General features: G+C 41.3%; 1 protein-coding gene across 1 annotated transcript in view; it reads left to right on the top strand.

The window, feature by feature from the left end:
- The first annotated feature begins 767 nt into the window (after positions 1-767).
- Positions 768-12,383, top strand: part of ERP27 (endoplasmic reticulum protein 27) — an 18,814-nt gene continuing 7,198 nt past the window's right edge. The window contains exons 1-3 of the mRNA XM_003797789.2: positions 768-895; positions 1,310-1,410; positions 3,141-3,278. Coding sequence (XP_003797837.1) covers positions 802-895; positions 1,310-1,410; positions 3,141-3,278 — 333 coding nt within the window. The 5' untranslated portion in view covers positions 768-801. The remainder of the gene's footprint in view (positions 896-1,309; positions 1,411-3,140; positions 3,279-12,383) is intronic.

The following is a 12,383-nucleotide window of genomic DNA, read 5'->3' as shown; positions in this document are numbered from 1 at the left end:
TTGAGACCTCTATGTCCCAAAGCCACGGAAATCTCATCTTGGGTTTCCCGTAGGCTCTTGTGGACAAGATCGAATAGTGTCTCTTTCTCCTCCTTAGGACCTTCAGGGGGTTCCCACCACCTACAGAATAAAGTTGAAGTTCTTCTGCTTAGTTTATCATGTAAGGCCTTCTGTGAGCTGGCCCCACCACGTTTATCATTCCCTTCCTTTTGGGAGTTCTCGATTACGAATAATTCTTTCATACCCTATATTTGCATCCCTCTGCTTTGGCTCTTACATGAAACTCCTTTCATACCTTTTGTGGCTTGATGAAAATCTTACTTACCCAGCGCTCAGCTTGAACATCTTCCAAATGAGAAACTCCTTCGTGGAGCCCTATCATTACCCTAAATACCCTTAGTCTCTACTCTGGTGGGCCCTGTGAATTTTTCTACCTGTTACCAATTTCCATCTTACATTTAAATAACCTGTCTGTCTCTCCTATTAACAGTCTAAGCTGGCAGATGCCATATCAGATCACAAATACCTTTGTATTCCTAGGACTTAGGTCAATACCTGGCACAGAATATTTACTTTTTTTTAATTTAAATAAATTGATCTGACTTTCTTCTGGTTGGCTATGTTCTAAGGTCCTGTCACTAAACTTGCTCTTTTATCTCAGAAGTTGAAGGTTCCCCTTGAGCCAGCTGCAAAGTTCCCAGAGCACCAATAAGCCCACAGCCAATTAGTTACAGAGTGGGTCGCCTTGAATTGGCACCCAAAACCCCAAGTCCAGGGTCGGCGCAGGATAGGAGAGGAGCAATGGAAGCTGCCCAGTTTACATGTCTGTTTCTCCTATTTCTCCTCACGTGTCATCGGGCCCAAGAAGTTGCTGAAGAAGTTGAGAACTCCTCAGGTAAAAGAAAAAACACACTTGGGTAATTAATCATAGGGCGAGCGTGTTGTCAGAAGAAGGGAAGGGAGCATGATAGCAGCTCTGGGTACTTATCCTCCAAACCTAGACAACGTTCCAGGAAATGCTGGATAAGGTGTGTGCTGTCTAGTGAAAGGTGAGAAGTCTGGAAGTATCCCGCAGAAAGAGACCATAGGAGGGTCACGCTCCATATGCTAGCAGAAAAATAATGCCTTGGAATGACACCAGCACTCTTAGAAATTGTGAGCTCCTTGGCTTTAGTTCGGAGAGAAAAGGTAAAGTTGCCTTCATTTTTTAGAGCTGCTGCTTCTCCTCTTGGTACCCTGATCTCGATATCTTTCTCTCCCTCTCTCCTTGTCATTCTCTCTCTCTCTCTTCCTCTTTCTCTCTCTCTAGATGGTCCTGGTGCTGCCCAGGAACCTGTGTGGCTCCCAGATGTCCCAGCTGCCATGGAGTACATCACCGCTGCAGAAGTGGCTGTCATAGGTTTCTTCCAGGTCAGTCCAGATGTTCCACTTGCTCCTAATATCTCCCCAAGAGCCAGAAATGTTCTACCTCAAGGGGGCCATGACAGTTACTGCTGGACCAGATGACACTGCATTAGAAGTAGGGGGTGGTGTGCACACAGTTTGCTTTCAGCACGTCAGTTGAGACCTCTTAATTTCTAGGCATTCGCAGTCTCTACGCCTTTCTCAGATCTGCCTCAAGAGTTCTGAGTCCACTGGCTGGATCAACTCATCCATGCATGCTTTTAAGCTTACGTCTGCAGGAAGAATATCTTCTTCAAACCCTACCATTGTCCTAACGGCCCTTAGTCCATATTCTCATAGCACCCTAAGAATAGGCAGGGGCCAAAGGAATCTCAACTGTCATCGGCCAGCAACACTTTCACGTAACAGTTACCTCTGTCTAAACCCTTTCCCCAATTTCGTAGGCTCATCTTCTTTCTCTTCACCACCTCTGAAGTGTTGGAAGTGAATGACATTTTGTACATCCAAGGTATTAACCTCCATCTTTCAGATTGCCACCTGTCTAACACAGGCAGTCGTAAATGGGAGGCAACATCCCAGCATTGTCAGCCTTCTCTGGCTACAGCATCTGGTGCGTCCCACAGCTGGTCAAGCCCCTGCGAAATTTCTCATGGCAGACCTTCTTGTTGATGTGCATAAATCAATTCCAATTTAGGGTCACACTGTGGATGCTGCGTACACAGCTAGAAATAGCTCCAGTGAGATGCACCTGGGGAAGCAAGACAGGGAGTCCGTTTTCAGGGGGAGCCATCTGAGCGGTAGACAGAAACAGTCCCCCTCCGAAAGACGGAAGGACAAGAGACGGGAACTGGAGGAGAGTGAAATAACTAAAACAGCCACCAGAGGTCGTTGTTCCATCCCTGAGCAATTCCATTTGAAGAAACAGAATAAAAGACAGGAACCCACAGCGAATTATTTTTCCCTCTAATAAACACACACCCTTTCAGAAGAGCAAGTTACCATCCCCCACCTTGGTGGGCCATCTTTTCTTCTCCCCATTTTCTCCTCTCCTCCTTCAGCCCAGGGTGATGCAGGGAGGATGTTTGTTCCTATTCACTGACTGCAGCTGCCCTGTGCTGAGTCTTGCAGTGGCAGGGAAAATGTGGCGGGCTAGTCTCTATGGGAGGACTGGAGTCATTGCCGGGAAGTGGCCTCCCCGCTCCCTCCTGCAGGCCTGGGCATGGGTGCCAACAGCATCATCCAGTGACAGGAGATGGACTGTCCTTCCACATCCTGCACAAACTTCTTCTGCTAATATAACAAAGGTTTTATTCTCCCCCTCCTTTTTTGACCGTTTTTGCAGCACCTATTTCTTAATTTTTTTCATTTTTTCCCCTGTACTTCACAAATTCTTCCCCCAAAGAATTTCCTCTTCAGGTATATCAACAACAACACAGCCCAACTCTGCAGGCCTCTGTGATTTTGAGGCTTCTCTCGGCTATGCGGAAACTTCAAATTCTATGATAAGCCCAGATGCAAATCCCAGGCTTAGCCATAATGTTGATAATTGCCTATTAACTCACATAGCTTGGAAAATTCAAGAATGCCAGTGCAAATCTAGCCTGTATTCTTACAGGCCAATGATGTTTCATAGGGCACTACATCAAGTCTATAATTCCTGATATGAATAAGCATATTTTTCTTTCATATTCTCCTCCAAAATAACCTCTGTGGAGTTTTGTTTCTCTTGTTTTTAGGATTTAGAAATACCAGCAGTACCCATCTTCCGTAGCATGGTGCAGAAACATCAAGACGTGTCCTTTGGAATCAGCAATGATTCCGAGGTTCTGAGCCACTACAGCATCACTGGGAACAGCATCTCCCTCTTCCGTCTGGTAAGCTGGACGGGCAGCTCAAGCCGCCTCCCAGATTTCCCTTAAGTTGTGGACTCATAAACTTGTGGGACTGGAAAGGACTCTGTGTCTTTGACGCTAATGGTGGTGCCAAGCTCAGGGATATTGTTGACAAGGATGATGACTCAACTCACGCTTCCCAAACAGGTGCTGTAATGAGTGGAAAGAGGACTGGACTGAGTGCCAGGAAAGGGAATTTGTGGGGCTGTTTTGTCCCTCACCAGCCATGTGACTTTGGGCAAGTCACTTAACGTGTCTTCGCTTCAATTATCCAGTTAAAAAAGAGGGACAAACTGCATCATCTTTGAGATGACCTAGAACTCAAAACTTTCATACTTTTAGACCTTTGGGAATTCACTTATGTTTACCAAACATTTGTTTAACCACCTCCTTGTGTCCAGGACACTGATAATAAAGACAACATGTTAAATACTATATTCTCCATTCTCATAGATTTTAAAGTACAGTGGAGATTAGAAACATACAAGTATTGGGTGGCACCTGTGGCTCAAAGGAGTAGGGTGCCGGCCCCATATACCAGAGGTGGCGGTTTCAAACCCAGCCCTGGTCAAAAACTGCAAAAAAAAAAAGAAAGAAAGAAAGAAAGAAACCTACAAGTATCTATAACACAAAAAGCACTATTATGGGTGAGTGTTGTAAGAATTCAAAGGATAAAAGCAGTGTGGGAATTCTGAAAAAAAAAAAAAAACGTGGCTCCCATGGCTCAGTGGGTAGGGTGTTGGCCCCATATACTGAGGGTGGTGCTGGTGGGTTCAGACCTGGCCCCAGTCAAACTGCAACAAAAAAAATAACCGGGAGTTGTGGCGGACGCCTATAGTCCCAGCTACCCCCGGTACTTGGGAGGCTGAGGCAAGAGAATCGCCTAAGCCCAGGAGTTGGAGGTTGCTGTGAGCTGTGTGATGCCATAGCACTCTACTGAGGGTGATAGAGCCATAGCACTCTACCGAGGGTGATAGAGTAAGACTCTGTCTTTATAAAAAAAAAAAAAAAAAAAAGTTAAGAAGACAACAGAACTGGGATTTAAAAGATAGATAAAATGTGGGCAATATAAAAATAATTGGACAATATAAGGGAGAATTCACGGCCAAAGGAGGGGAAATTGAACTTGAGAAAGATGAACAGGCCAATATGACTGGATCCCAGAGTACATGTTGGGGGGAAGTAAATATAAGACAGGAAATCTTGGCTGAAACCGTATTGCAGAGAAATCAGAATACCAGCTTATTGGGCTTGCACTTAATTTGGGGTTGTCACTGAAAAGCCAGTAAAGCCTTTAAATCAGGGGAATTATGTGAACAGGAATGTGTTTTAGAAAGATTGTTTTGGCAACAGTGGGTGTGATGGATTATTAGGTGGGAAGACAAGAGAAGAGGGAACTCTCGCTGGGTTGACACAATAGCCTACACGAGATACAGTAAGGGTCTGTGGTAGGTAGGTAGCAATAGAAATTAAAGAAGAGGCAGATCCTGCATTGGTTAGATGGGACAATTACAGATAGGAGCCCAGGTTTAAAGCTACACTATTTGGGAACAGTGATAGCATGAGCGGAAATAGAAACTTCTGATGCTTTTGTTGGTTGTTGAGTTTTACTCCACGGAATAAGAAGGCAAAGATGCCAAGAGTCCATGGGAAATGAGGCACTGGGGCAAGAGGTATTTTCACCATTCCTGGACTGAGTGTTCTGCTCCCTCTATTTCCACCCTTTCTTTTGCTTATCATTCAAACTTCCCTCACGTGTATTTTGTACTGTGTCTCCAGCTTTTCTTAGGCCTGACACTGGTATCTAGTTTATGCCCCGTCATTCCATTAAATCTATGTTCATCCCGGTCAGCGTGGCTCCTACACTGTCACGCCCAATGAACACTTCTGAGATCTTATTTCACTCAACATTTCTGCCACGTCTGACATTGTTTATCATTCCTTTCTCTTTAATATTCTCTCTTTCCTTGACTTCTAGGAGCCTCCTTTTCCTGATCTTTCTCTTGCTATTTTAGTCTCCTTGAGATCTCTTTGCGTATCCACTGGAGGAGACACTTCCTGTTCCAGGTTATAGAATCCGTGCTCTGTGGAGGCAGAAACTACCTGTTCACTACCATATTGACAGAGCCCAGAACAGTACCTGCCACATAGCAGGTGCTCAGCCAGTATTTGCTGAGAATGAATGCACAGTATATGAATGCATCAATGAATGGATGCATACTTTCTGCCTAAGCAATATAATTCTTTCACATATTTCACTATTATGTATTTACTGAGCATTGGCAATACTTTATCTCTAGCCTGGACTTCTCTTCACAGACTTGCTGGATATAACTGTTCTTCCACCCTCGCAAGCATTATATTCTTAACATGTTCAAAACTGAATTTCTTGTCTGCGCCTGCCAAATCATTTTCTTTCATCTAAAACGCTATTTTATTAAATGACGACGTTTGCTCAGTGTTTAATTTTTGCCAGTTGCACCTCCTATCTTGAACCTATATTTCCTTCCGCTCTTTCTACTTTGTTCCTCATTTTGACTCTTAGCATCTTTGGCATAAGCAATTTCAGTAGCTTACTACTTCATGTTCAGTCTCGAGGCTGGTAACACAATCTTTCCCATGTCTTATAAGATCAAAAAGAAGATATTTAAAGTTACAAACAGGCTTGTATGACCTGGCCACTACTGGTTTCTCTAATCCTTTTCCAACAGGTTTCCACCCTGCCCTGTCCTTTCTCATTAGCAAACTATACACATTATGGTCACCTAGTTCCATGATTTCACTCAGGCTACTCCCTCTGCCAAGGCTGTCGCTCCCACCAAGGCTTCCCTTCCACCTAGCCTCATGCAGCTAACTCTGCCTCTAAGAATCGGTTCAGAAATTTCACCCTTCAAAACGCCTCCCTGGAATCCCCAAATTGGCCTAAGTATTCCTCTATCTGTACTTTTATATCTCCATTTTCATTTACAACTTTATAGTTTATATCATATATTTAGGTACCTGTCTCACAACCCTATCCAAACAGGAGCTATTCAAGGTTAAGAACCATGACACACTCTCCTTTGTATTCCAAAAGCTTATACTACCTCTCTGGCACCTCGAAGGCAGTCAGAAAGTATTTGGGGGAACTGAGCACTGAACTCACTTCCAAAAGTGTGTGTGAGGGTGCACGAGCATCCTTCAGCAATCCCTTCCCCACCTGCACGATAGCTGCTGGTTTGCAGTTTCCCCATTGTGAAATAGGATTAAATCAAGCTCTTCTGTGAAAATCTCTGGCAAGAAAGATGTGGAAGGTTAGGCAAATGCCTTTTGTGTTGCAGTTGACCCACTGGTAGAAACCCTTCAAGACAAAAGTTCTGATCAGCTAAACCGCCACAAGTACTTCTTACTCAGTGTCCAGATAGACACTGGGTACAGATCTCATAAAGACCTGATTTAAAAATAAGTCTTAGTACTACAAAGATAGACACCTGGGGAAAAAAAAATAAGTGCTGTTCCTTCCAACATCTCTGTAGGCATAACAACCTCTAATGGGAACATTAGCTTTGTACACAATTTATTCTTTATAAATGCCTCGTTGATGACTTCTCAGAGGTTTACACTTTTCTTCAGCACTTGTTTTTTGTTCGGCATTAGAAACAGACCTACTCTGAGTGAACTCTTGGGACCTCTGTGGCCAAGATTATTTATGTACCATACTAAAAAACAAACACACTGGTTCCTGCCCTACTTCACTGGCAAGTCTGGAAGAGACTCAAGCCATGTCAGGCCAACTTTCAGATAAACATTTTTTTCTCCATGTACACTTTCAAAAGTTTAGTACATATTTTAATAGGATGATTATTCAGGAGTTTGAAATTACTTTTTTTTTTTTTTTTTGGAAAAGAAAACATCAACCAAGACTATTTTATTTTACATTAGGAAACATGAACCTATTGCAAATTTTCTGCTACCTTCTTTCTTAGATTATAATTTTTTCTGGTTGTTTGTGTACTTGTTTGCCTTTAGTGCCTAATTGAATATAGTGTTCAGTGTTTAATATAGTTTACAGTGTTCTATCATGGAATTCTGGCAAGAATCTAACGAAATAAATTATTATCCCTGCATTTTCAATAAGGAAATTAAAGTTATATGAGACCAACTCAGAAGTCCAAAGTCTTACAACCATGAAGTTAAAGATATCTGATTCCCACTCAGTATTGCTAACCTCTAATCATATCCTTTCTACAACAGTATAGTAGCTCCCTAAAACACTTAACCCTGAATGAAACTTCTATTTTTACACTAGATTCTATCTATTCTAACATCCTTCATCCTAAAGCCTACTTTTTTTTTTTAACCACCTTCTCCCTTGGCAACACTTAATGAAACCCTAGGATTACTTCTCAAAATTTAATCTAGGCCTTATGTATTTTGGTAAAGAAGTTTCAGAATTTAAACTCATACAATTTTCAGTGTTAAGAACATATTTAGAGACAGGCTGAAATAATGATTAAGTGAAAAAAATAATGAGTTGACATTAGTGGATGCTTGAAATGTTGGAGCAATCGAAAGTGGACAGACGCTGTATTTACGCAACACATCATTCTCCAAAAATAGCATTGGCTGACTATACACGTGATCAGGAGGAATTTAGGTATAACCCAGGGAACAGCAATAAGTTGCATATGACAACCTGGCTCTTTGATGACACTACCTATCTCTTGTGAGTGTGAAAGCAGAGAGACTGTCCGTATTCTCCAACAGGACTCTTTCTGTTGCCCCAACATAGGTGTAATTCCCGGGTTCAATGCCCTGTCCTAAAACAGAATTCGATATGTTATTTGAATGTTTCCTCTACTTTGGATTGTCTCAGTCACTTCTGCTTTAAGAAATATAATTAGCCTAACTTTGACCCAAGAGGATACCGACGGAAACACAGTGGAGTTATCCTTTATTCCTATACAGTTATTTCTTGGGGACCTAGTATAAGAAATACACTCTGGCCAGACAAAAAGAATGAGAAGGAATTAGTACACGAGGATAAACTGATAAAAAATGCAAGAAAGAAGATATGTCAAATTATTAAACGTTTTTAAAGTATATACTTACCAAATACATGATAAGCTAAGCATCTTGCAAAACCAAACCCAGAGACACAAAGGCTTTTGTCTAACATATTATTTTTCATTGCCACCCAAGACATTTAGCACTACAAATGTGGTGTAGACTAAGATGACTTTTAATACATTTTATGAAAAGCTGGGTGGTTAGAGAAATCCGTAGGAATTCAAAGGAATATTGCTGAAATAGCAAGAAAGAGAAAAGCAGTAATTAAATCTCTTGGTATGATATAGTTCCTAAAACAAAATAATCCACTTCAGATACTCTTGGGGAACCTCAAAATTATGTTTTCCGGTGGCAGCCCTCTTAGATTACTGGTTTTCTTCTGGCACCTCTTTTCTCAGGAAGAAAAAATAATATGATATCTTAAGTAAAATTCTTTCCAGAAACTGAAAAAAGATTTTATGAAGTCCTCCCAACTCTTGGTTCCGAGGTTAGATTTTCTTCCCAGTGCATTATGCAAATAATTCTCTTTACAGAAGAGAGGTTTCCTGTTCAAACATTGCTTCCAGGAACCCTACAGATGAACATTCCAGAGCTTAGTAGTTTAAGAAATAGTGAAATAATTGGGCACGTTTTTTGTTAAAAGAAGAAAACACTGAAGGATGGTTTTCATCCAAGCTTTTTTGCATCTTAGAGAATGTTATCACCACTTAACGTCCTATGCCTCCATATACTGGGTTATTTACATCCAGAAGTACCTGGAGTAACTGGCGTTTCCTGCTCTTCCTGTTCTGGGAAATGTGAGGGGCTGACTGGAAAAGAAGGCAGAGAGGGAGGGGACTCCTGGCTCTCGGCACAGCCCTGTCAGTTGAGGCACAGGCATCAGGCCTACCAGTTCCTAGAAAAATAATCAGGAAGCATTTAGACATATCAAGTATTGAAAGGGCCCTGACTGGGATTATAATAAGGATGATTTTGGTGGTTGCAACAGCCTGAGGTATGACGGAGACGTGCCAGCTGGAATCCAGGCCTTTGGCAGCAGTAAGGAATCAGAAGGGCAGCAAGCATCAACTGCTTGTGTGTTCATTTCATTTCTCTTTTCACTCTTAGCAATTTGCACAGGGAGAGATAGGAGGGTGGGCAGCAACTCCACCTAAGACCTCTTCTCTTGCTTTTATATTCTTTTTTTTTTTTTGGCCGAGGCTGGGTTTGAACCTTCCACCTCCAGCATATGGGGCTGGCGCCTTACTCCTTTGAGCCACAGACGCCATCCTCTACTCAAATCTTTTTAAAACAGTTACAATGTTAAAGCAATATACAAAGGGAGTTCACAGTTTTTATCCTACAGTTTTGATGATTTTCTTTCAGAATTCTTTTTTAGAGATATAAACATCTTCTGTATCTCAGCATTTATTTATTTCATAAATTTAAATTGTGTTCAGGCAGTCCTAAAATAAAGAGTGCTGAAATTGCCTTCTCAGGGAAGAGCAGCACTTCTGTGCCTCCCACGCGTATAGTAGGCACTCAACAAATAATTCTTAAACAAATAGATTGAAAGAGAATGACTAAATATATGCAGAATTAATAAAATTAACCAGAGGGGCACTGAGCATCTCAGAGGTTCATATTGCTTTTAGTTAACCCAGTAGGAGACCCTCTTGAGTAAAAGAAGTGAAAACTAGGTAATGGGATTTACTGTGGGGATGACGACAATGAGCCTCCTTGGATTCTCACTGTGTAGTGATTTTAATTTTTCTTTGCCTGAATTCCCTCGTACGTACATTAAAATGAGATCTCTCTCTGATTTTACAGGGTAGTCTTGGAGGAAGCATTTTGGAGATATAAGATCGTATAAGGTTCTAATCTAAGCCAAGAGCTGGTTGTCTAGGACCTATATTAGCACATGTAGGGGAAGAAGACTAAGGAGATGTCCAAGGGTTAGTAGCCAAGGACCTCAAAAATGACCCGAACTATTTTAGGAAATGGACAGAATTGTTCAGGAGCTAGCACTGATTGTTTTATCCGCAGGCATAGTTACTATGGATGACGGAAGCATTATCCTGTGCCTTTATGGTCATGAGTAGGTTGGGGGAAGGGGACTGGCAAACTCTGAGAACAATGACTAGAAGAATAAAGTCCTATCTTTTCATATATCTGAGTGTGGTGGAAAGACTGTTCTAAAATACAAACCTGAAGTAATGGATCAGGTAGCTAGACAATCCCTTCTACCAAAGACTATTTTTTAAAAGTGGACTGTGTGTGCCTGAAGGCACCAGGGAGCTGGTAAGACAGGAAAAAGAAATATCTAGACCAAGATCTAGAAGATTAAAACTTTAAGAAATAAACTCCTCATGAGGAATTGGTTTTAAAACCGTTTATTTTAGTAAAAAGAAGCATTAACAGTTCTTTGGACACTGAGGGGAGAGGGTTGCTTTAGACGAGGCATTTGAGACCAGTGTGGGCAGCATATCAAGACCCTAGCTCTAAATAGAAAGAAATAGAAAGAAATGGAAGGAAATGGAAGGGAAGGGAGGGGAGGGGAGGAAAAGGGAAGGGAGGGGAGGGGAGGAGAGGGGAAGGGAAGGGAGGGGAGGGGAGGGGAAGGGAAGGGAAGGGAGAGAAAGAATTAAAGTCTTCCATACTGATGTGGTTTGAACCAATTTTTTTTTCTTGCCGTTCTGTCAGGTTTTGCTTACATAGTCTCAGGACATGTATTAGAATACTGTATTCAAAAACTGCAGAACATACAGAATTTTATGGACCCAAATGATATAAATTAATAAGAATATAACTAGAAAAAATGTTGCATTTTAAAATTAAGAACTATACTTCTAAATAACCAATAGGTTAGAGACGAAATGAACAGAAGTTAGAAAACATTTTCAACTGAATGACAGCAAAAATACTATATATTAAATTTAGGCATGCATTTACAGCCTTTTAGGGAAGAAATGCACATATTTCAATGTATTTTTGGCCACTTACGTAAAAATTTAGAACTGGTCAAATAATAGGAAACAGTATTTTGGAAACATAACAACATGGAACAGCCCTCAATTAAAAATTAAATTAAAAATTTTTATATTTCTACTTTTTAATAGAAAACTAGTGGAAAACCACACCAAGGTATCACCTCACCCCAATTAGAAGGGTTATTATCAAAAAGAGAAAAAGTCAATGCTGGATGGAAGTAGGGACGGGAGAATGTTCAGATCCTGTTGGTGGGAATGTAAATTAGCACAGCCATTAGGGAAAACAGTATGGAGGGGTCTTAAAATGATTGAAAATAGAACTGTTAATCCCAAATGATTCAGCAATCGTATTATGAGTATACACTCAGACGGAATGAAATCAGTAGTGTGTGGAAGAGGTGTCTGCACTCCCGTGTTCACAATAGCCGAGATGCAGAATCAACCTAAGTGCTTACCAGGGAATGAGTGGATAAAGAAGCTTCTATCTACAGAATAGAATTCTACTCAGCCATAAAAAATAATGAAATTCTGTTATTTGTGGCAACATGATTGGACCTGGAGGATATAATGTTACGAGAATAAGCCAGGCACAGCAGGACAAATACTTCATGATCTCACTTATATCTGGAATCTAAAAAAGTTGATTTTGTAGAAATAGAGAGTAGAGTAGTGGTGAACTGGGGCTGGGGAGGGGAGAGGGAAGAGGAGAGAGGACAGGGGTCGGTCAACAGGTACAAAGGATACAACGTGCTGTACCCCATAAATTTGTACAATTAGCACAATTAAAAATGGACACAGATTAGAAATGGAACTAAAAAAAATGTAAATAAGGCATAATGTTAGAATTTGACAAACCTGAACAATATTTTTAAACATAAAATAAATAGGGGAAACCCAAACATTAAGAAGAGTTTTCGGGGGCGGAGCCAAGATGGCGAACTGCAGCCAGCTTTTTACAGAAGCTCCCGTCCAGAAGGAGGCTGAAAGGACAGAACCTTAGCAAATTAGCTGATGGTTTGGAGCAGAGACAAGAGAGAAGATTGAAGAGTGCACTTCAACCTTCCTGAGG

This window comes from Otolemur garnettii, unplaced genomic scaffold (genome assembly GCF_000181295.1).
Source record: "Otolemur garnettii isolate 467f Iridium unplaced genomic scaffold, OtoGar3 scaffold00124, whole genome shotgun sequence".
NCBI lineage: Eukaryota > Metazoa > Chordata > Mammalia > Primates > Galagidae > Otolemur > Otolemur garnettii.
This window is presented reverse-complemented; position numbering and strand designations above follow the sequence as displayed.